At 37.3% G+C, this 24,396-nt stretch overlaps 1 protein-coding gene across 4 annotated transcripts in view; it reads left to right on the forward strand.

Moving 5' to 3' along the window:
• MLF1 (myeloid leukemia factor 1) overlaps window positions 1–24,396 on the forward strand; it is a 57,870-nt gene that overhangs the window by 14,032 nt on the left and 19,442 nt on the right. For all 4 annotated transcript variants that reach the window (XM_074190822.1, XM_074190825.1, XM_074190824.1 and 1 more), the window contains exon 2: window positions 23,032–23,170. In XM_074190822.1, coding sequence (XP_074046923.1) covers window positions 23,032–23,170 — 139 coding nt within the window. The remainder of the gene's footprint in view (window positions 1–23,031; window positions 23,171–24,396) is intronic.

Raw genomic sequence — 24,396 nt, forward strand, 5'->3', positions numbered from 1 at the left:
TCAGTCTTGAACATAAAATATAATATCTAGAGATCTTTATTATTTATTGAAATAACCATAATATTAATGTGCTGGGTGGGCTTGTTTTGGAGCACAGATTTTCTTAAAATGTGGTATCTGATGATACTGCTACTCATATTTTTGTTTTTTTTTATTTTAGAAAGGTTTTATTTATTTTGAGTTTTACAGTTTTCCCCATTCTCACTTCCCTCCCCACACCCTCCACAGAAGGCAGTTTGCTAATCTTTAAAAACATTCCTATAGTATGGATTGATCTAAGTTGAATGTGATGACAGAGAAATCACATCCTTAAAGAAGAAACATAGTACGAGATATAGCAGAATTACGTAATAGTACAATATTTTTTAAAAAAAATTAAAGGTAATAGTCCTTGGTCTTTGTTCAAACTTCACAATTCTTTTTCTTTTCTTTTTTTCTTTTTTTCTTTTCTTTCTTTTTTTTTTTTGCAAGGCAATGGGGTTAAATGGCTTGCCCAAGGCCACACAGCTAGATAATTATTAAGTGTCTGAGGCCGGATTTGAACTCATGTACTCCTGACTCCAGGGCCGGTGCTCCCACCACAATTCTTTCTCAGGATACAGATGGCAACATCACAGACACCCCAAAATTGTGCCTGATTGTTACACTGATGGAACGAGCAAGTCCATTAATGTTGATCGTCACTCCTATGTTGCTGTTAGGGTGTGCATTGTTCTTCTGGTTCTGCTCATCTCGCTCAGCATCAGTTCATGCAAATCCTTCCAGGCCTCCCTGTCTATCTGTGTGTGTGTGTGTGTGTGTGTGTGTGTGTGTGTGTGTGTGTGTATGTATGTATATGTATGCCACAGTTTGTTAAGCCATTACCCAATTGATGGACATTCCCTCAGTTTCTATTTCTTTGCCACCACAAACAGAGCTGCTTTGAACATTTTTGTACAGGTGATGTTTTTGCCTTTTTACATAATCTCTTCAGGGTATAGACCAAGTAGTGGTGTTGCTGGATCAAAGGGTATGCACATTTTTGTTGCCTTTTGGGCATAGTTCCAAATTGCTCTACAGAAAGTTTGGATGAGTTCACAGCTCCACCAGCAATGTATTAGTGTCTCAGATTATCCACATCCCTTCCAACACTGATCATTATCCTTTCTGGTCATATTGGCCAGTCTGAGAGGTGTGAGATGTTTTGATTTGCATTTCTCTAATAATTAGTCATTTAGAGCAAATTTTTCATAAGATTATGGATTGCTTTGATTTCCTCATCTGTAAATTGCCTATGCATATCCTTTGACCATTTGTCTATTAGAGAATGACTTGTCTTTTTAAAAAATATTTGACTCATTTCTCTGTATATTTTAGAAATGGGTCCTTTGTCAGAAACACTAGTTGTAAAAATTGTTTTCCAATTTGCGACATTTCTTTTGATCTTGGTTATAGTGGTTTTGTCTGTGCAAAACTTTTTAATTTAATGTAATCAAAATTATCTAGTTTGTTTTTAATGATGTTCTCTATCTCTTCCCTGGTCATAAACTGCTTCCCTTTCCATAGATCTGACAGGCATTACTCCTTGATCTTCTAGTTTGCTTATAATATTTTTTTGTCTAGATCCTGTATCCATTTTGGTCTTATCTTGGTATAGGGTGTGAGGTGTTGGTCTAATCCAAGTTTCTGCCATACTAACTTCCAATTTTCCCACCAGTTTTTATTGAAGAGAGAATTTTTATTCCAATACCTAGACTCTTTGTTTATCAAACAGCAGATTACTATAATCATTTCCTGCTATTGCACCTAGTCTATTCCACTGGTCCACCACTCTATTTCTTAGCCAATACCAGACAGTTTTGCTTCATAATATGCTTTATTATACAGATGTTTTATAATATAATTTTAGATCTGGTAAGGCTAAGCCACCTTCTTTTGCACTTTTTTCCATTAAATCCCTGGAGCTTCTCGACTTTTTATTTCTCCAAATGAATTTACTTACAATATTTTCTAACTTATTAAAGTAATTTTTTGGAATTTTGATTGGTAGGGCACTAAACAAGTAGTTTAATTTTGTAGAATTGTCATTTTTATTATATATGCTCAATCTATCCATGAGCAGTTGATATTTGCCCAGTTTATTTAAGTCTGATTTCATTTGTGTGAGAAGTGTTTTGTAATTGTTTTCAAAAAGTTTCTGAGTCTGCCTTGGCAGTAGACTCCAAGGTATTTTATAATGTCTGAGGTTACTTTGAATGGGATTTCTCTTTCTATCTCTTTCTGCTACATCTTCGTAGTCACATTTAGAAATGTTGAGGATTTATGAGGGTTTATTTTGTATCCTGTGACTTTGCTAAAGTTGAAAATTATTTCTAGTAGTTTTTAAAATGATTTTTTGGAATTCTCTAGGTATACCATCATGTCTTCTGCAAAGAGTGAGAGTTTTGTTTCCTCCTTCCCAATTCTGATTCCTTCGATTTCTTTTTCTTCTCTTATTGCTGAAGCTAACATTTCTAATACAATATTGAATAGTAGTGGTGATAGTGGACATCCTTGTTTCACCCCTGATCTTTTTTGGGAATGCCTCTAGCCTATCCCCATTGTGTATAATACTTGTTGATGGTTTCAAATAGCTACTGTTTATTATTCTAAGGAGTAATCCATTTATTCCTACACTTTCTAAAGTTTTTAGTAGGAATGGGTGCTGTATTTTGTCAGAAGCTTTTTCAGCATCTGTTGATATGATCATATGATTTCTGATAGGTTTTTTTATTGATTTAATTAATTATATTGACAGTTTTCCTAATATTGAACCAACCCTGCATTCCTGGCATAAATCCTACTTGGTCATAATGTATTATCCTAGTGATAACTTGTTGTAGTAGTGTAGCTAAGATTTTATTTAAGATTTTTGCATCTATATTCATTGGGGAGATAGGTCTGTAATTTTCTTTCTCTGTTTTAACTCTTCCTGGTTTAGGTATCAGTACCATATTGGTGTCATAGAAAGCATTAGGCAGAGTTCCGTCTTCACCTATTTTTTTTCCAAATAGTTTATATAGAATTGGAACCAGTTGTTCCTTAAATGTTTGGTAGAATTCACTTGTGAATCCATCTGGCCCTGGAGAATTTTTCTTAGGGAGTTCAATAATGGCTTGTTGGGTTTCTTTTTCTGAGATGGGATTATTTAGGTATTTAATTTCCTCTTCATTTACCTATTTCCTTCATTTATATTTTTGTAAAGATTCCTTCATTTCATTTAAATTACCAAATTTATTGGCATAGAGTTGGGCAAAATAATTTTGAATTATTACTTTAATTTCCTCCTCACTGGTGGTAAGTTCACCTTTTTCCATTTATGTTACTAGCAATTTTGTTTTCTTCTTTCTTTTTTTAAATCAAATTCACCAGAGGTTTATCAGTTTTATTGGCTTTTTCAGAAATAAATAAATAAAATAAAACCAGCTCTTGATTTTATTTATTCAATAGTTTTCTTGCTTTTGATTTTATTAATTTCTCCTTTAATTTTTAGAATTTCTCATTTGGTATTTAATTGAAGGATTTTAATTTGTTCTTTCTCTAATTTTTTTAGTTGCATATTTAATTCATTGATTTCCTGTTTCTCTAATTTGTTCATATAACCATTTAAAGATATAATATATCCCCTGACAACCGCCTTGAGTGCATCCTATAGGTTTTGGTATGTTTCATTATTATCATTATCTAGTATAAAATGGTTAATTCTTTCTATAATTTGTTGCTTGATCCATTCATTCTTTAAAATGAAGTTATTTAGTTACCAATTAGTTTTGGGTCTGTTATCTCCCAGGCCCAGTATTGCATGTAATTTTTATTGCATTATGATCTGAGAAAGATTTATTCACTATTTCTACCTTTCTGCAATTGATCATTAGGATTTTTTTATAATTTTTTTTGTTTTTTGCAAGGCAGTGGGGTTAAGTGACTTGCCCAAGATCACTGAGCTAGGAATTATTAAATGTCTGAGGCTGGATTTAAACTCAGGTACTCTTGACTCCAGGGCCAGTGCTCTATCTACTGTGCCACATAGCTGCCCCTATCATTAGGTTTTTATGCCCTAGTACATGGTCAATTTTTGTGTAAATGCCATGTACTGCAGAAAAAAAAGTATATTCCTTCCTATCCCCTTTCAATTTCCTCCATAAGTCTATCATATCTAGATTTTTCTAACAATCTGTTTACCCCTTAACTTCCTTCTTGTTTATTTTCTGATTAGATTTATCTAAGTCTGAGAACAGGAGGTTGAGATCTCCCACTAGTAGAGTTTTGCTGTTTATGTCTTTCTGTAGCTCCTTCAACTTCTCCTCTAAGAATATGGATGCTATATACCATTAGGTGCATGCATATTTAGTATTGAAATTACTTTATTGTCTATGGTACCTTTTAGGAAGATATATATAGTTTCCTTCCTTATCTCTTTTAATGTTTATCCATTTTGCAGCTACCCATGCTTTTTTCACTTCAGATGAAGCAAAATATATTTTACTCCAACCTTTTACCTTTACTCTATATGTATCTCTCTGCTTCAGATGAGTTTCTTGTAAGCAGCATATTGTAGGACTCTGGTTTTTAATGCACTCTGCTATTTGCTTAATGTTTTAAGGGGAGAGTTCATCTCATTCACATTCAAAGTTATAATTATTAATTCTTTATTGCCTTCCATGTTATCTTCTCTCTGTTTTGTATTTTCTCCCCTTTTTCCCCTTTTATCCATATTCCCCAGTATTTTGTGCCACCATCTTCAGTGTGTTGGCCCTCCTATATCCAACCCCCTCCCCTTTTTTCCCCTTTCCCCCCCTTCTTCCTTCCCTTCCTTCTGTTGATTCCTCTTTCCTCCCCGTCTTCACACTTGAGAGGTAAGATGAGTTTCTTAACTTAACTGAGTGTCTGTATGTTAACTTAAAACCAATCTGCTGAGAGTAAGATTCACCTCCTCCCTTCTTTCCCTCTATTGCAATAAGTCCTTTGGACCTCTTAATGTAATGAGATTTACCCCCATTCAGTCTCCTCCATCCTTCCATCTCTTTACTGTCCCCTTTTTAAGGAAGTATTATTTTAAAATCATTCTACCTGAGTCACAGAAAGGTCTTGAGTGTCCATAACTTCTGGCTATTCTCTCTACTAGAATTAAATTTATTGAGAGTTATAAAGAGTCTTTCTCACAGGTAAGGATATTTCCAATTTCATCTTATTGAGTAACAGTTTTTAAAAGAAGTCATACATATCCATCTCTTCTGGCTAATTAAATTCTCTTTAATAGAGTTACAATTCTCTAGATTTGTTAAGGTAGGGGATATTGCCAGTTTCATCTTATTTGATAGCAGTTTTTTTCCCTCCCCCCCCTTTTTAAATTTTACCTTTTTATATGTCTCTTGAGTCTCCTGTTTGAAGTACAAATTTTCTGGTCTTTTCATCAGGAAAAGTTGGAAATCTCCTATTTCATTAAATATCCATCTTTTGCCCTGGAAGAGAAGGCTCATAATTATTTTCAACAATTTTATCTTTTATTTTTACCTTTATAATCTGTACTGCATTAAACTCCCCCCCCATGGAATAAATTTAAAGGGGGGGGGAAGAAAAGAATAATCAAGCCTTGAAATACATGAAAAGATTAGATAAACAAATTTTCCACATTGGTCATATCCCAGGTTAGTTCTTTCTCTATCTTAAGTTCATCACTTCTCTGACAGGAGTAGTATGTATTGATCAAAATTCTTTCAAAATTGTCTTACTCAATAATGTTTTTGTATAAATCTTCCTGGTTCTGCTTACTTCACTCTGCATCACTACATAGGAGCTGCTCCTCCCAGTTTTCTTGGGAATTTCCATTTCATTATTCTTTGTGGCACAGTAATTTTCCTTAGCATTCATATATCAAAATTTGTTTAGCTGTTTGTTCTCCATTAGGAAAGTAATGGAAAGTTCTTTTATGTTTCTAATTTTGGCTACCTATATACATGGTATAATAAATAATTGTGTACATAAAAATCCTTTTCTTCTTTCATTGATTTCTTAATGGTATATGTCTGTGGCTTAACTGATTCAAAGGACTGACATATCTCATTAACTTTTGGAGTATAGTTACAAATTAGATGAGTCTTATATTATTAAACGGCAAGACATATTTTACTTTTTTCCAGTGTCAACTCAGGAGATAAGATTAACTAATTTTCTCATTATAAAAGTTATATGTTTATGAATCCTGATTATACTTACTTGATTGTTTCTCATTTCCACATTTAAATGTAAGGTATTAAATATTAAAATTGTGTGTATTATTCAGCATTTTAAACTTAATATGGAGAATTCCAGAATGATTGTGTGTATCTGTGTCTTTTATATGTTGCTCAAAGATGTTCTTTGTACTATTTCTCATAGGAGTTCATATTGCTGTTCATGGTAGATCTTTGGGGGGGGTTATTTTTATTTTAAATTTGGATACATAGTAATGAAAAAAATTGTCATGTACACAGCAACACACAAGAGGTTTCATAATCTAAAGCAATAAATTTCCATTTCAAGAAAGCCTGTATATATTAAATAGTATATGTTGTGTTCAAATCTTTTCTTTGCTTCCTTGTAGGTTTTCTTCTGTTTTCTGTTGTTCACTTTATTTTTTTTCACTCCCATCTCACACCCCGCCCCCAGGATGGGCTGCAATTAAGCATGGATATATATAAATACATATACATATTCACAGAAATATTTATACATTATACATATCCACATATAATACACACATATAGCCATTTATAGAGACAATACCCTCATACATAGATCCATATACACATACATATTCATAGATATTTATGTATTTGGTTTGTGTGTGTGTCTCATTGTCAACTTTCCTGAAAGTCACAACCGCACCCCATTCTTCTCACTATCTTATTTTCCTTTTCCTTAATATACAACCCTTCCAAGAATCCCTTATACACTGATTTAATACCCCCTTTCCTATTGATATATCATCTTATCCCATTCCTTTATTCTATAACTCAGGATCCTCCCTATTCTCTCCTCTTGTTTATTTCAAATTTAAAACAGATACAAATCACATATACATTTGTTTATATATGTATTGCTCCCTCTTTAATTCATTACCGATGAGACTAGGTTTCCAGAACTACTAGCTTTCCTTCCCCATCTAATTCCTCTGTATCAATTCTTCCTCTCAAGCCTCATTTGTATAAGATAACTTTTTTTAAAATCTATTCCTACACCATTTTACTTTGAAAATCCTGTTCTTCTCATCTCCATTCCAGTCTTTCCTTCAAACTATCTAATTACTAATAACAATCTTGAACATATGGTTTGATGATGGTTTGTCCTTCATTCTCGAAGAAGACCATGACATTTGGGAGCTATGGCCATGACAAGAACATGATTTGGATTTGAATGAGGGAGGCTATGCTAGGTCACCAGCCTCACTTTCTCTTCCAGAGTCACATGGGTCCAGTGACCAGATATGGTTCAAGACGACTGGAGATGGACCTAGATTTGAGGCAATCAGGGTTAAGTGACTTGCCCAAAGTCACACAGCTAGTAGGAGCCAAGTGTCTTGAGTCTGGATTCAAACTTCCATCCTCCTGATTCCAAGGCCTGATTCCAAGGCCAGTGCTCCATCCACCACACCAAATTTCTGCATATAGATAGTAAATAAACAATATACTTTTTGATGTTTACCTTCTATTTCCCTTAGTTCTTGTGGGTCAAATTTTTCTATTCAGTTCAGGTCTTTTTCGAACAAAATCCTGAATGTCAGGCAGTTCATTGAATGTCCATTTTTTTATTTGTTCAGCATTATGATTAACTTTGCTGCATGTGATATATTCAACCACACCCTCACTTCCTTTGCTCTTTGATATGTAGTGCTCCAAGACCTTCAGTCTTTTAAAGCCACTGCTGCTAGGTCTTGTGTAATTATAATTGTGGCTCTGCCATATTTGATTGTTTTTTTTTTCTTTTAGCTCTTAATATTTTCACAACTGGGGGTTTGGGAATTTAACTATGATATTCTTGTCAGTTTTTTCTCCTAAGATCCCTTTCAGATATGATGATCAGTGAATTATTTCTATTTCCCTCTTGTATTAAACACTTTAGAACAATTTTCTGTAATTATTTCTTGTTTTATTGTATTAAGATTCTTTTTTTGATCACAGCTTTCAGATAGTCCAATTATTCTTATAATTTGTCCTTCTTGATTTATTCTCCTGATCATGTTGTTTTTCTTATGAGCTGTTTCTCATCTCTTCTATTTTTTTCATTCATTATATTTTGTTTTATTATTTCTTGGTCTCTTATAACTTCACTGGCTTCCCCTTGATCAATTCTAATTTTCAGAGAGTCATTTTCTTAAGGTTCTGGATCTTCTTTTTCAATTGGTTTACTTTCTTTTCATCATCTTGTTTTTCTTGTATTTGTTCTTATTTTCTTTTTTTTTAGTTTTTCTTCAGTCTCTCTTATTTGATTTTTAAAGTTTTTTGTTGTCTATGAGCAAGTCCATGAAGTCTTTTTGAGTAGGTAGCCATTTGATGTTATTTTTGGGGGTAGGAGAGGCTTTTTTTTGCTTCAGTATCTTTCTTTGAAGAATGAACTCTGGTCTTCTCTATTCCCATAGTTACTATCTGTGGTTAGATTCCCCCCCCCCCCCCCCCTTTGCCTGCTCATTTTTTTTAGTTGCTTTTTCTTATATTCAGCTCTAATCCTTAGATATGGGGTATGGTGCCTCTGGCCTCCAGAGCTTTGCCCTGGGCCCTGGGACATCTGGACTCCTTTCCCCCGCCCCTCCAACTAGGGTCCTCCACACACAATTCTGGAAATGATCTTTCGTCTTTGAGAACCCTCCAGAACCCTCCAACCCTCAGTTTCCTGCTGGCCTGGGACCAAAACAGAGAATTCAGTTCTGCGTCAAAAGCCAGCAGTATCCTGCACCACTAGTTCTACACTCACTAGACTTGGTTCCCCCTGTCCAGGACCCCCTCTCAGCAACACAGATGGGCCTGGCTTCCCTTAGCCATCAGAGGTGCCTTGGCTCCCCACATTGACTGGGTGCTAAGAATTCTTCCAGCCGATGTGGAAGCACTCCTTTTCCTCACCAGGCTGCCCCTAGGGTTGGCCCCTTGCTTCTTCTCTTCTTCTCATTTACCCTTAGGTGCTTTTTTGACTTGTTTGTGGAGGAAATCTAGAGAACTTGGAATTTTCTGACACCATCATCCCAGAATTCTCTCCAAGCAGCCAGAAGCCAGCTTTGCAAAACATCCCTTTTCAAACATGTTTAAATTCTAAACTGGTATTGACTTTGGCTGCCATCTTACACACCAAGATTTGTGTATTGAAGTAGTTTTCAAAGGGAACTTGGAGTTTTCTCCTCCCAGTTGCATTTGATTTGCATCCTTAAATATTCTGTATAGAATTGTTAAATTGCTGTATTAATTTTCCATTTTTAGAACATTAGTAACTCACTTAAATATAGGTCAAATTACAGTTGTTTTAATAGTGCCTCATAGCTTTTATTCCTTTTTTTTAATCTTTGACATTTAGATTAATTTTGAACTCTTTTTTTTTTAACAGAAATCAGTAGTCTAAAGCATAGGTTGATTGAGAATGACACTTGTTGGGCCAGCTGGGTGGCGCAGTGGATAGAGCCAGCCCTGGAGTCAGGAGGATCTAAATTCAAATCCAGCCTCAGACACTTACTAATTACCTATCTGTGTGACCTTGGGCAAGTCATTTAGCCCCATGGCCTTGCAAATCCCCTCCCCCCCAAAAAGAGAGAGAATGACTCTTGTTTGTTAAAGTAGTCAGTCTATTTATTTGAGCCTTAGTTTAGTCTTATCACCTCATTCTTTTATCAAAGAAAGTCTACAAGTCTTTGATCAGTCTCTTATCTTACTCCTGAGTTTTTGTGCAATGTTCAATTTTCACAGACCATATCTTATGCTTGTGCATTGAATTTATTGAATATCAAAGTATATATTGATTTAAGTGGGAAAAGTTCTTATCAGGTTCTTTAATAGAATTTCTTTTCCTCTTCATTCCCTGTATCAGATATAGACATTGTAAGTTACAGTTTTTCCTTCTGTGATATTTTTCAAATATTTACCATAAATACCAAAGTAATGAGATAACTTAGTGACCGATTAAATGTTTCTTATTGCATTTGGATGCATGATAAAGTCAGCTCCATTTGCTTCTTTATTCATCTCTCCAAGCCTATGAGCCATTCTTGGATTGTCAATTTTAAGATATGATTGTTTCTTCAACTGGCCTCTGGATAAAGAACTCACATATAAATATGGAGTACAAACAGACTTAGGTTAATATTTTTGGACTGAATAAAATCTGTATGATTCTTAGTTCTTTTATTCCCTAGCCCCTTTCTTCTCCTCCAACTATCAATGCCAAAATGAAAAGGTGCCTCATGGGACTAAGGACTTTTTTATATTTTAATTTGTTTCATTGACTGCCATGACCAGTGAAGTCATCACCAAATGGTGACAAGTCTCTCTGTATTTAAATTCTGGAAGATCCCTTGAATTATTGATATATCTCGTCAAAATATATTATATTAAAGTATTTGTTTAATGTTGCATCTCCCCTTAATTAAAATGTACACTTGAGGGCTGGGACTGCTTTTTGTACTTTTTAGAATGTTCACTCATTCCTTTCATTATATAATATAGAAACTGAACATTGAGTGGAATCCTGAGACGTTCCTTCCAAATGTGAGCTGATGAATTCTTCCTGATCAAAGATCTTGAATCAAAGTATTAGCTGTGACTTCATTACAAATGATATGTAGAAAGTATGATTGTGTTCTGGTCTCCAAAGTCTCTTGCAGCTCCTAAAGGTTCAGTAATTTTATGAAATGTATTGCCAGAATATTTTGCCTTTTTCTCCCAATTTTCCATAAATGATCTTCAGCATAACTCATGCCTTTTGATAAATTTTTGCTTAAGAATGACTTTTGGACTGTACTATTGAAAATAGGAGGGAGACTTTCTTATCTCATCTATAAATCAGTTCCCTGAACTGATTATTATGTTGTATTAGAATTGTCCTCCAAAGAGTTGCTCTCTATTCAAAGGATCCAAAAAGACTTGAACTGGCCCGGGAGGAAGAGAAAAGGCCCTGACACCAAGCCTCTCTGTGACCAAATTTAACAGATGATTTAGTAGACCTGTCTTGGAACTGCCCAGGGAACTTAAAGGTCAAGTAACTAGGAAGTCTCAGGAGATGGCATCTGAATACAAGTCTTCATGATCCTGACTCCCTCTCTCCAGCACACCAAATGGTGAATTGGAAGGAGCCTCTAGTGTCATCCATGTACAAAGGGATCCCTAGTATGCTGCACTGGAGGAGTGAATGGTCCTCCAGTTCCGGATGAAGGGGAGCTGCCTTCCTTCAAGGCAGCCCTTGTACTCTGGGACAGCTCTCAATGGCCAGGAGGTTTGGGTTTTTTCCTCTTTAACAGTAAGCCAGGGCAGCTAGGTGGCACAACGAACAGAACACTGGCCATGGAGTCAGGAGGACTTGAGTTAAAATCTAAAAGCTCAGACACTTAAAAATTATCCAATTGTGTGTCCTTGGGCAAGTCCCTTAACCCCATTGCCTTGCAAAAGAAATAGCCTAAATTTGCCTCTTTACAGCTTCCACCTTTTGCTCTTGGTTTTGCTGGCTCAGTCCAAAAAGTGAATCCAGTTCCTTCTTGACATGAAAGCCCTTTAATTTTTGAAAACAGTGAGAATATTCCTCTGGAGTTGTCTTTTTTCTCATTTGCTTTTTTTTTTCACAAGGCAAACAGGGTTAAGTAGCTTGCCCAAGGCCACACAACTAGGTAATTATTAAGTGTCTGAGACCAGATTTGAACCCAGGTACTCCTGACTCCAGGGCCAGTGCTTTATCCACTGCGCCACCTAGCCACCCCCTTTTTTCTCATTCTAAGGGACTCCATTCCTTTGAACCAAGATTCATATGATGTGGACTCCATTCATGTGACATGGGACATTACTGTCCTGGTCACCATCTGCTGACTTGTCTCAAGGCTATCAGCATCCTTCTATAACTGAATGTAGTTTCTCAAATGAAGTCTGACTGGGGCAGAGTGAGTAGCTACGGCCTCTCAAGTCCTGGTAACTCTGCTACTTCTAATACAGCTCCAGTTTGCCTTAGCATTTCTGGTTTCCGTATCACCTTGCTGACTCGTTAGTCCCTCCTCCCATCATTTCACTATAATTTAGTTTTTTTACCTGCCAAATAACATGATGAATGTAGCAGGAGCCCTGTTAGTCAAGCTATGGGCATTACTGGGTTCAGCAATTTTGGAAAGAAATTTGGAACAATGCCCAAAAGTCACCAAATGGTCAAGTGATAACTATTACCAGGCCCAGTCCCAGTCCCTAAAAAGATCAAAGGAAAAAGACTCAAATGTCCATAAATATTCATAGTAGCACTTTTTCACAGCAATAAAGAACTAGAAACAAAGGAAGTATACTTGCTAATTGGCAAATGCATGGTATTATGGTATATGAAAGTATTGGAATACTGTCATGCCATAAGAAATGACAGAAGGGATAGTTTTGGAGAAACCAAGGGAAACATAAATGAACTCTAAATTTGTGAAAGCATACAATTTTGAACGACTTAAGAGTTCAAATTATTTCAGTAACTAAATCATGATTCCAGAGGATTTATGATATACCTCTAGAGAGAGATAATAGAATAAGGCATACATTTTCAGACATGGAGAAGATGGAAAGTTGTTTTTGCTTGACTGTGCTTATTTTGGGGTTGGTTTGTTTTTCAATTTAAGGGAAAGTTGGGAAGGAACAATTTCAAAAAAGATCTATTGGAGCATTTTATAAAATGCACAAAAAAATCCAGAATGAAAGATCAAAAGACCAGGACAGCTTTGAAAGTCATGGATTGGATTCACTATAAACTTAAAAAGGGAAGAGAACTGGATAGAGATATTTCTAGTTTTGTGTATTTTTTTTCTGTTCTGTTATGTTTATGAAAGTTCTCAAAGTTCAAAATTCTAAAGTTCAAAATTTTTAAATAATTTCTCTTTGTGCCTTCAGGATTTCATTCTTAACCACCTCCCATCCCTCCTGGATTGACTTCCCCTGTAGAATTTTTATCTGTGGGACAAAGAGTGTTTTCATCTCTGTGAATGGACAGGTCATTCCTCCTCTTTTGCTCCTACTTTTCCTTACCTCCCTTGGTGCTAAAGTTATGGCCATCTGATGAAATGAAAATGTTCTCTAGGAGATTGTAGGTAGAAATGTGGAAGATAGCAGAATGCTTCCTTGCCGTTCCTTTGTGGAGCCATTGTGCCTCCTCAGCCTCTGCACCTCTTAGTGTCAGAGCTCTTCTCAACTAGCTTACTTGCCACCACCTTCAGGAAGCCTTCCCTGATCCTACTGGGTCCTGCTCCCCTAAAATTATATTGTATTTTTTTTATATTTACTTTCCATGGGCAGTTTTTACCCCTTAGTAGAATGTAAGCCTTTTGAGGGTAGCAGCTGTTTCATTTTTCTTTTCTTGACATTCAGATATGAAATATAGATGTGTGTATATACACATACTCTCTCTCTCTCTCTCTCTCTCTCTCTCTCTCTCTCTCTCTCTCTCTCTCAGGAGCCTTCTGGGTTTCAAGTTTACGTCATCCCAAAGCTCTCATCACTTGTAGTTTTGTCATTTTGATGCCCCTTAGCCCCTACTTTAGGCAGTTAGGATTGGGGACCAGGATTGTTTTGCTCCGAGATCAATTCTGAGAATAACCAGCTCTTCAGTCTAGAGAACCAGGATGTCATTGTGTTTGCTGCGGCACCTCTTAGAGGCCACATTAAAGGGAGGAGAAGATGAGCTGGAGGTCAAACAGTACCACTGGAGGGGGCCCTTCATTCTGCTTCAGTTTCTGCTGGAGAGAGTTGCTTCTTTTCTTTTCTAATCACTTATTGATTCTGCATTCTTTTAATGAGAGAAACAAAAAAGACCTGATTCTCTCCAGTTATAGGTTCTCCAAATTAACCTCCTTATCTTTCCATACAGGCCCTAAACCAGGCAGTCATCCCAGCTCAGAGGTGATCCTGTATTTTGAAGGAGCTCTTGTATTTTCCTACCATGCTGGAAAGGTAGTACACTCCCAACAACAAACTATTAGTTCTCTGAGTTCCCTCCAGGTTCATCACCAGTTGGTTCACTAGCAGGTACTCAGGTTTTTGACTCATGGCAGCCCATGAAACAAGCAAGCAAAATGACCTCAAGTACTGTGCAATTCCTTTCCACTTTGCAAAATCATAAAGGAGTTGGTGATTGGATTAACTATACGTTTCCTAAAAGTGAAATTTTTGTGCAGGTACAATCATTGATATACTGATGGAAAAAACTGAGTAGCATCAATAATCTTTTTCTAAACCAAACCATAAAATAAAAGGAAAGATATGACCAAATGGAAAGATGACTCATAGGTTCTCTTTGGCAAGGAATACAAAAGAGTTCATAGATTTGGAGTTGGAAAAGGCATTTGATCTTAAGCCCTTTATTTTATATATGAGGAAAATTAACTCCCACTAAGGGTTACACTCATAGTTAATAGTGTTATTTTTCAAATTAATTACTGCAAAGAAGCTTCTCCCCACATCCTATACATATATAATTGATTTTTTAAGCCAAAATACAGGTCTCTACATTTATTATCTTTTTTTGCTTTGTTTTGCCCCAGCTAATCATCTTAGTCTTTTCTACTCTAACCATTGCCAAGAAAGTTACTCTTGCTCCTGCCCTCAAATGCTTGTGCAAGTGATTTTTTTTGGATCAAACAATAGGTTTTACATTTTTCCTTTTTATTTTGACTCATGTAGCAATTCTGTTTAAATTCAACATGTATTGTCAAATCTGTGTTATTACTTGTCAGCATCATTGTGCCATCTGCCATTTGATGAGCATTTTAACTTGATCTGAGTTACTAGTAAAAATCTGAACAAGACAGGCCCGGGAATGGAGCCTCTAGTTGAGTCATCTTGAGGCAGGTTGTCATGAATCTATAGCTCAATACTCTTAGTTATAATTCTTTAGCCTGTTCTGTGCCTGCCATTCTACCCATCTATCACCATCTCATCTAAGGATGGACTCTTGATACGATATCCCTAGGACCAGCTGGCCTGGATATATGAACTCAGTACTTTGTAATTGCTGTAGTTTACAGATCCACATTATGCATTAAGTCTTAGACCCATTTTGGGAGGGGAGTTAGGGAGGTAACTGAGTTACTGTCCCTAAAACAGTAAAACAAATGAAGAAAGAGGTTTAAGCAACGTCACTTATAAAAACTACCCAGGAAAAACAGAGGGATTCATAAGAGGGAAAAAAGGAGAACCTCAGCGAATTCTCTCTATGTTCATGTAAGGTATCGGATTTGGGCACCTCACAATGTCTTGGGGACAATGGCTTGGGCCTGAGGCTTGGTTATAATCTGGCCTTAGACACTCATGTCCACACTAGGACATGAGATCTATAGGAAAAAGAGGAAGTAGGAATATGAGGATTCTTGCAGTTTATATACAAGTATTTCTTTCTGTGACACAGGGTCTTGACTGGTGCTCTGGAATTCCTTAGAGGTTTTCTATGTCACCCACCTCATTTGAACAGTGGGGAAGCTAAGGGTCAAAGGGTCTCACAAATAGCAATAAATTGGCAGGGCCCATTGATATTTGATCTCAGTCCTCTGACTCTTAAGTTACACTGCAGTCTTGGGATTCAACACCATGGAAATAAATGAAGTCCTTGAAAAGACCTTTCATACTTAGTGATACTGCAGAAATGAAAGGCCAGAGACTGACAAGATTAATCAGAAGTCTTGTGGCCTCCAGGATCTGAATAGTTTGTCCCAAAAGTAAAAAGAGTTTGAATGTGGTAAGTGAACACTGAACAACAATGCAAAAAAAATTAAATCATACTACAGATCAGAAATGAGTGGTTACTGTTAGTGTAAATCAGGAATCCATTGTCTGTTGTAAGAAAGTCAAATAAAGAATAATGGCAAAATCTGAATACTAGAAAGGATAAAAATGAGATACTGAAACAAAGTGTTTCAGTCTGATCCATTCCAATGAGCCATTGATTCAGAAAAGTGGGAGATAAAAAAGGCAAACATTTTGGTCTTAACTGTCATTTCCTTCCAAATTTTAATGATGTAACAGAGTCAGATAAGCTCCAAACTCTCTTAACATTTGGTCTCTTTGCCAAAAGGGTATAGAGATGACCCCCAAGGGCTGGTTCCTGTCCTTCATGAGACAAATGACAGTGTGTCCAACTGTAGCTAACCAAACCAATATGAGCTCAGAATGCTCTACCACAGGTCAGGCACAAATAGTCCAGGTGAACGCCTGGGGTGGGTATTCTAAACTTAACAGGTGTCACCTTTCCTTTCAGCTGCTTCAGTTCTGCCCTTCTCATTGAGCGCAGCCCCCCCTTTGATGAGGGCACGCCATGGTGGGAGGTCCTGTGCTAGTGTCTTCCATGCTGCATAATCAATTCTAAAGTTCTTCACTGAGACCTTCAGGGTGGCTCAGTATCACTTCTTTTGACCCCTTTGTGAGCACTTGCCCTGTGTGAGGTTTTTTTGGCAAGCATACATCTGGCATTCTAATTATGTGTCCAGCCCATTGTAGTTGCCCTCTCTGTAGTGATGTTGGAATGCTAAGTGGTTTAGCTTGAGAAAGGACCTCAGTGTCTGGTATCTTCTCTTGCTGGATGATCTTCAGAATCTTCCCTAAGACAATTTAAATGGAAGCGATTCAGTCCTGACATAGCGTTGGTGGACTGTCCAGGTTTCACAGGCATACAGCAATGAGGTCAGCACAACAGCTCTGTAGACCTTCTGTTTGGTAGTCAGACTAATACCTCCTCTCTCTCTCACACTTGGAGTCTTCCAAAACTGAGCTAACTTTAGCAATGCAAGTGTCATCCCCATTGTCAATGTGTACCTCCCAGGAAAGGACACTGCCAAGGGAAGTGAACTTTTGTCCACAGTACTCAAAACTTCTCCATTTTGCTGTAATCAGTGGTTCCATGTATGGATGGGGTGGTACTGGCTGATGGACCACAATGAGGCCAAGCAGCAGAGAACTGATCCATACCTTGTCGCATCTCAGCTTCAGAGGCTGCATTGACGCACCATCATCTGCAAACAGAAGATCACACACCCTAGCTCCTTGCACTTTGGTATTGGCTTGTAGCCTTTTCAAGTTGACGAGTTTTCCATGAGTGCAGTAGTTGATCATATTCGTTGAATGCATTTGATAACATGACTGAAAACATCATGCTAAAATCTTAGTATGGGAGCAAGGACATATCCTTGTTTCACTCCATTGATGACTGGGAAATCTCAAGAGCATTGTCCACTGTCCAGAACCTGGGCAAGCATGCCGTCATGAGATTGATGGATAACACTGATGAACTTCTCTGGGCAACCAAATTTGGACATAATTTTCCATGAACCCTCACAACTGACAGTATCAAAGGCCTTGGTCAGATCTACAAATGTATACAGATCTCTGTTCTGTTCCTGGCATTTTCCCTGGAACTTATGGGCAACAAACACTGTATCAATTGTTCCTCGACCCTTTCTGAAGCCACGCTGGCTCTCAGGGAGGTCACCATCTTCTAGGTGAAGAAGCAGTCTATTGAGAAGGACTCTGGCAAGAATCTTACCAGCAATGACTAAAAGAGAACCCTGTGATTGTACAGGACAATCTATTCCCTTTACCTTTATAGAGATGGACAATTAAGGCATCCTTATACAAACCTATGAGTAAAATGCTCCAAAAGGAAAAGGATGGAATGTTGGCAAGGAGAATCTTATAAAATAGCAAACATCAGTGGAAAAGAAAAAGTTATTTACCGAAAGCTTGACTTGAGTCCCAGGTAAATTCTGTCCACCTCAGGGCCTTTGTAGATGAAACTGGCAGGAAGACAGCAAATCTTATATATGGTGGAAAACATCGGTTAACATTTTATGAATAATCTTTCTCCTCCATCAGAGGAATTTCTCCAACACTGCATTTACCCACATGCATAAACAAAAACAGAGTGACCCATCTAGTGAAGGCAGCTTCAATTATCACTTTTCCAATGCTTATCAAGGTCTGGAAAAAGATAAACCTGACAATTGCTATTTGAACAGATTGGACATACCCAGAGAGGTTTCAGGCTAGAGGGTCTCTATCTTAGAATTTCTTCTCAGTCCATGGATTCCCAAGTTTGTGGATAGGTTTCAGGAGGTCCATGAACTTGGTTGGAATAAGAATTGCTTTATTTTCACCAACCTCTAATACAAATTGAGCATTTCTTTTTGTTATTTAAAAAGATGATTCTGGGGCAGCTAGGTGGCACATTGGATAGAGCACTGGCCCCAGAGTCAGGAGGACTTGAGTTCAAATCCAGCCTCAGACACTTAATAATTACCTAGTTGTGGAAAAAAATGATTCTAAGAAGAGTTGTCCATAGGCTTTTAATTGCCAAAGGGATCCATGAAGTTAGACACACCAACTTTCAAAAGTCCTGCAAATTTTATGGGGATGATGAGGTAATACACTGAACAAATGGGGAGAAAAAGTAATAGATGATATTGCTGCCCAAAGAAGGTAGTTGAGAACACATAGTCTATATATTTTCTTATTTTTATACAGTACTTGTGACAATGACCTACATGTTTACTGGAGGCATATCAGTAAAAAAGAAAGGAATAAGGAAGGCTTTTCTACAAACAAATTTCTACCAATAATCACATCTTCACATTTTAATTTGAAAGGTACAGAAAATACTTCCAGTAATATAGCCTTAAAGACTCTCTTCCAACAAGATCTTAGCAGATTCTGTAATAAATGTAACCTCAGAGATAACTTTATCTCTGATGATGAAAGTTCTGACACAAAAACCAAAAATGTATGCTCATCAAACAGATTTACCACTGTTGTGGATTAGAAGTTTCAGAAAGTCCAAATGGAAGAGATCCTCCTGATGCCCCTGTTGGTAGGTGATCTTTGCTTCCCAAATTTTCTGGAACTTAACGAACAAGTCTGTATTACAGTCCTACAAGAAATGAAGAGAAGTAGCCATCTAATGAAAAGGGGGACTACAGGGACTGCTGGTACTTATAAGGTGTGACCTTGTGAGAATATATATTTAAAACCTATCTAGCTGCCTACTAATCCTATAAGTGATTTTGGGTTCTTGGAAGTTTATCTCAATGGCACAGAAAAGTTTTGGTAAGGAGGACATACCAAGATGGAAGGGTTTGAGTGAATACCTTTTTAAAAAACTTGAATCTGCATCGCTAACATTTTTTTCCATTACTTAAATCAAAACAATAAAGGAAGCCCTGCACTAATTTGTAGTGGCTGCATATTTTTTCATTTTGTCCTTGAATCCTTTGCCCTTTTTTTTCCAAATTCAATTTTATTTTTCCCTTCCAAATTCTTTTCCTTTCCTCCTCCCTCACGCTAATTAAGAAGATAAGAAAAATAAAGCCCGTTATAAATATTTATAGACTTGCAAAACAAATTTCTACATCAGCCATGTTTCTTCCAACAAATTCAATTTTGTTTTTCAGTTCCAAATTCTTTTCCTTTCCTCCTCCCCCACACTAATTAAGAAGATAAGAAAAATAAAGCCCGTTACAAATATTTATAGACTTGCAAAACAAATTTCTACATCACCCATGTTTCTTCCAAACACTGCCCCCCAGAACAAAACAAAAAGCAAAAGATGGCAATATACTTTAGCCTATATTCTGAGTCTGTTTCTCTTTGAAGTAGATAACTCCTTTGAAAGTGTGGTTGGTCACTGTGTTACTGAGTTACTGGATCTTTCATGGTTAATTATATTAATCATACTACTATTATGACAAATTGTTTTCCTGATTTTGTTCACTTCACTGTATATCAGTTTACACAAATATTCCCACATTTTTCTGAAGGATGTCCCTTTTATTTCATACCACCTGGCAGTATTCCATCACATTGTTATGCCATAATATGGTTGGCCAGTCCCCAGTGAATGATGTTAGAAACACTTGACACAAATCTAGTTTTAGCAGAAATCCTCCGATTCTGGCCAGAAGTGGGTTCTACTTCTCACTGGGGGAGGGGTGAGAGTCCTGGGTACGAAAAGAAGGCTTTTATGGGATTAGTAGGATACAATTCCTTCAGTCCCTCCCAGCAGTTAGATTGGTCTAACTCTCTTCTGGGTTGTATCTTTCCTTAAACTATTCCTTTCTCCTCTTCATTCATCCCATATTATGTAAATGAAGCTTAATTTTATAAGGGGCATGCAAAGTAATGTATAAATTTTATTAAGCAGACAGTTCTTTCTTAGGTTATTGCTAAGTTAGAACAAGCTCTCCGTTTATTCCCCCCCCCCCTTTGCTTTGTTTATTCTTTTTTTTAACTGTAAATTTCTTTATTTGACCTTGTCTAGTCCTGATTAAAATGTTTCTTCAAGCAGTAATGAAAAGTTAACTTTTATATCACCCTGACCTTGTCTGCCTCATGATTAGATGTGCAGGTGTGGAAACTTAACTTGTTATTGCTTACAATGAGCAATCCCCTCTGTTTTCAATTCTTGGTCCCCACAAAAAGAATTGATAAAAATTTTTCCGTGGGTGTAGAGGTCCTCTTTTTCTTTGGTCTCTTTGGAGTAGAAAGCCAGTGGTGGTCTTCCTGGGTCAGAGGGTGTGTGTGGTTTGGTAGCTCTGGGAGCCTAGTCACAAATGAAGATACAGGATGGCTAGGTGACGTACAGCTCCACCCCAATGATTTGGCACATCACCTCCGGCATTTGTCGTTTTTCTTTTACTGTCGCCTTGGCCAATCTGATTGGTGCCTTAGACTTTTTATAATGTGCATTTCTCTAGTAGTGATTTGGCCACTTTGTCATACTATGAACAACTGTGAAAACTGCCTGTTATCTTTGACCATCTAGTACATTTTTGTAAGTGACTTAGTTAAATGAGACCTTTATCCAAGAAACCAACTGCAGAGATTTTTTTTACAAGTTCCTAGCAGCTGAGCCCAGGTAGAAAAAACAGATGGTCATTCAGAGGATCAGCCTGGGCTCTCTCATGATCCCATTCACACTTGTTGGTCTGTGTCCCCAACCATCCCCAGGCCCCTCTTCTTCTCACATTTCTGCAGGGTCAACTGACATTTTTTTTTTTATGCCGACAACTCTCAAAACCACTTCTCCAGCGCTGATTTGTCTCCTCAATTCCAACCCTACTAGACTCCCTGACCTTCAGATATCTCCTGGACATGCTACCCTTTGCCTACCCAGAAGAGGATTTATGCTTCCCTCCAAAGCTCTTGTTTTCTATGGCAGTGACCCTCAGCTTGCAGCTTTGGAGTGATCTTGGAATTTTCCTTCTCTGCCTTATAAATTCTTTCAGTTACCAAGCCTTGTTGAATGAAGCATTGATTTGAGGGAACAAGGGAACAAAAACACTGAGAATGCAAATAGCAAGGCCAGATGAAAGCCTTGCATTGTCATCCGGGAGCCAAAGGGCTGCTTTAATGTGATCTCTACCATTGTAGCATCTTCTGATGCTATGGATGTAGCATCTATTCTTGCCAGCTCTTCAGCAGTTGCAGCTGAGGCCAGGTTGGGTCTGCACACCAGCCAGGGCTGAAGACCCTGGGCTGGGGCTGCTGGTGGTGGGAGGGGTTTGCAGCCCCTTCCCCTACACATACACATGCACTCCTGTGCTGCCTCTTGGGTCTCCTTCAGTCCTTCAGTGCCAGCCCTTATCACCTCTTATTTGGGACATTTCCATAAGCCTTCTAATTGGGCTTCCTACACATCTTCACTCCCCTCTCAATCAGTCTTCCACACTGCTGCCAAAGTAGCCTTGCAAAAAAGATCTGACCGTGCCACTCCACTCAGAAATCTCAGAATCTTCATTTTTGGTCTTGAGATAAAATACAAACTCTTTAGCCAGACAGGTGGAGCTCTTACACTTGTTCATATCTTATTACCCTTCTCAGTTTTCTTTCCTAGGTAAATTTACCTGCCAGCCAACACAACACACCGTTTTAAACCAGAATCTCTTTTGAACCTACTTCCTCCTTTATCTGGAGTAAAAATACTCCTACACTCCCCACTTTCTCTCATCTAATCAATCATTCAAACATTAAGAGGGCCTACTGTATATCAGAGAGCAGGTTAGCCATCTAACAAGGAGGCCTATCTCAGTATCTCTTGTCTTAACGTTGCCTAGATTTCCTTTTGTATTCCTTCCCCTTCCCCCTCTCAGCATTCTTAGAACAAAGAATTCACAAGTACATCAATATTGTCTGCAGTGTCCATGCTGGAGGATCCCTACTTCTGCAAAGCAATGGGCAGGAAGTCTCCATATTTCTCTTTGCAGCATTCCATTTTGACTGTATTGTGGTGGTGGTTCTTTCCATTTATCTTATTGCATTCCTTGTATATCTTATTTTCTCGGTTCTTCTCACTCACTCACTTCCCTTGGCAGCTCATGTTAGTTATGTAAATTCCCATACTTCTCTTTACTCTCAAGCACATTTTTTTTTCCTGGAATAGTCAAGTTCCATTGTATTCGCACACCAGTTAGACATTCCTTGCTCAGTGGGTATCTATTTTGTTTTCAATTCTTTGCTACTGCAAATTCTTTTGTGGAAATCACTTGGTATGTAGCTTTCTGTATATATAGTTTCCTGTGTGTGCAAAGATGGTTTCATTAATATCTATATTCTCAGTGTCTGCTAGAATGCCGTTACATAAATTTTGGTTGAAAAAACATTTGTTGAATGAATAAAAAACAGAATGAGACATTGTGAAGGGTTCTTTATATTGTAGGATGGGTCTATATTATTTAACTTTTTACTCCTTTTTAAATAAACATCAGTTCTGTAAAGTTTCACGTGTCTACTTGGTAGACATTTCTAAATCCATTTCTAATGACTTTTTTTACCTTCTGTTTCTCTTTCACAGAGATACTTTTCCTAACCACAAGGAAAACATGCGTCAAATGATGAAAAATTTGGCTCAGCCTTTTGGGCATCTTCTCAGTATTGCTGGTGGAAGACTCCGTGGTGACGATGATGAGGATGATGAAAAAGTTCCTTCTTCCGTAGGTTATTTTGAAGATTCTTAAAAATAAAATGGTGGAAATTTTAGGGAAGTAATATAAAATATCATAATGTATTTAATTCCTTACGATTGCTTTTGGGTCCCAACTACCAGCATTGAAACTGGCATGTTTTATGGGATGATATTTAAACTCCATAATATGATAAGTTTTGTATTGTGGTATAGTAAGGTTTGTTATACTGAATTCTCATGGTTATGCAGCTATAGTTGCCATTTATAGTATACTTATTACCAAAAACTTTTGCTGTCATATTTACTCATATACCATTCATTATTTATCAATAAACATTTTTCTTCTCACAAAATACTTTAATAACCAAGAAACATATTTGTTACATATAATTTTCTTTCTTCCTCTCCAATTTGTGAAATAGCACCTGAGGCTATAAGCAAAAGCTTACTAAATATAATGCATTTTTTGTCCTTGGAGAGGAGACACAGCTGTAGACTGTTGACTACCCATTGGTCCTTCTTTTCTTCTAGGGAGAGCGAAGGAATGGGCTTAGTTAAAAGACTTTCCTCCTGCCCCTCCTAATCCCATATCCAGAGAAGGAAAAACAAAACCTGGGATGGCCATGTTACCTTTTGGACCCTAGCACATCCTTACCCTTCCTGATCATTGTTTCTTTTTTTTATAAGCATCTATGATTCCAGCTTAGAAGTCTCAACTCTAAATATCAAAGAAATGTCAAAAGATGGGAGAAGTTCGAACATTAAAATATAATACCTTTGTGATCGTCTGCTGCTGTGTGACCTATTTCTATTGTTTAGTTTACCAAATTGAGAGTTTAGCAGGTAAATTGATGGTTGCTAATGGTACTGTGAGTTGCCCTATATGCCTAAGCATATATTCACTCATTAGGAGTGAATATGCAGACTATGTGTTCCTGAAAGCTAGCTTCATTTTTCTGAAAAAATGCTTCTTGGTCTTTCTGAAAAGAAAGGAATCTCTAGTTCCTAAACAGTTTTCCATGTGTTTGTTTTAAATAATCTCCAGTCATGAGTGGGCTCCATTGGAATGGTCAAAGTCAACGAGCCTTTGTGAATTCTCTGGTTGAAGGAAAAAATAACATCCTCATGGTATAATTTATGTGGCCTAGAGCCACTGGATCACTCCATTGAAATGTATGAACTATACAGAGCTTTATGCATCTGCTGTCAGTACTACCCTCAATTTTGGCAAAGTATTTTGTAATGTGTCTTCCT

Source organism: Macrotis lagotis, chromosome 6 (genome assembly GCF_037893015.1).
Source record: "Macrotis lagotis isolate mMagLag1 chromosome 6, bilby.v1.9.chrom.fasta, whole genome shotgun sequence".
NCBI classification, from domain to species: domain Eukaryota; kingdom Metazoa; phylum Chordata; class Mammalia; order Peramelemorphia; family Peramelidae; genus Macrotis; species Macrotis lagotis.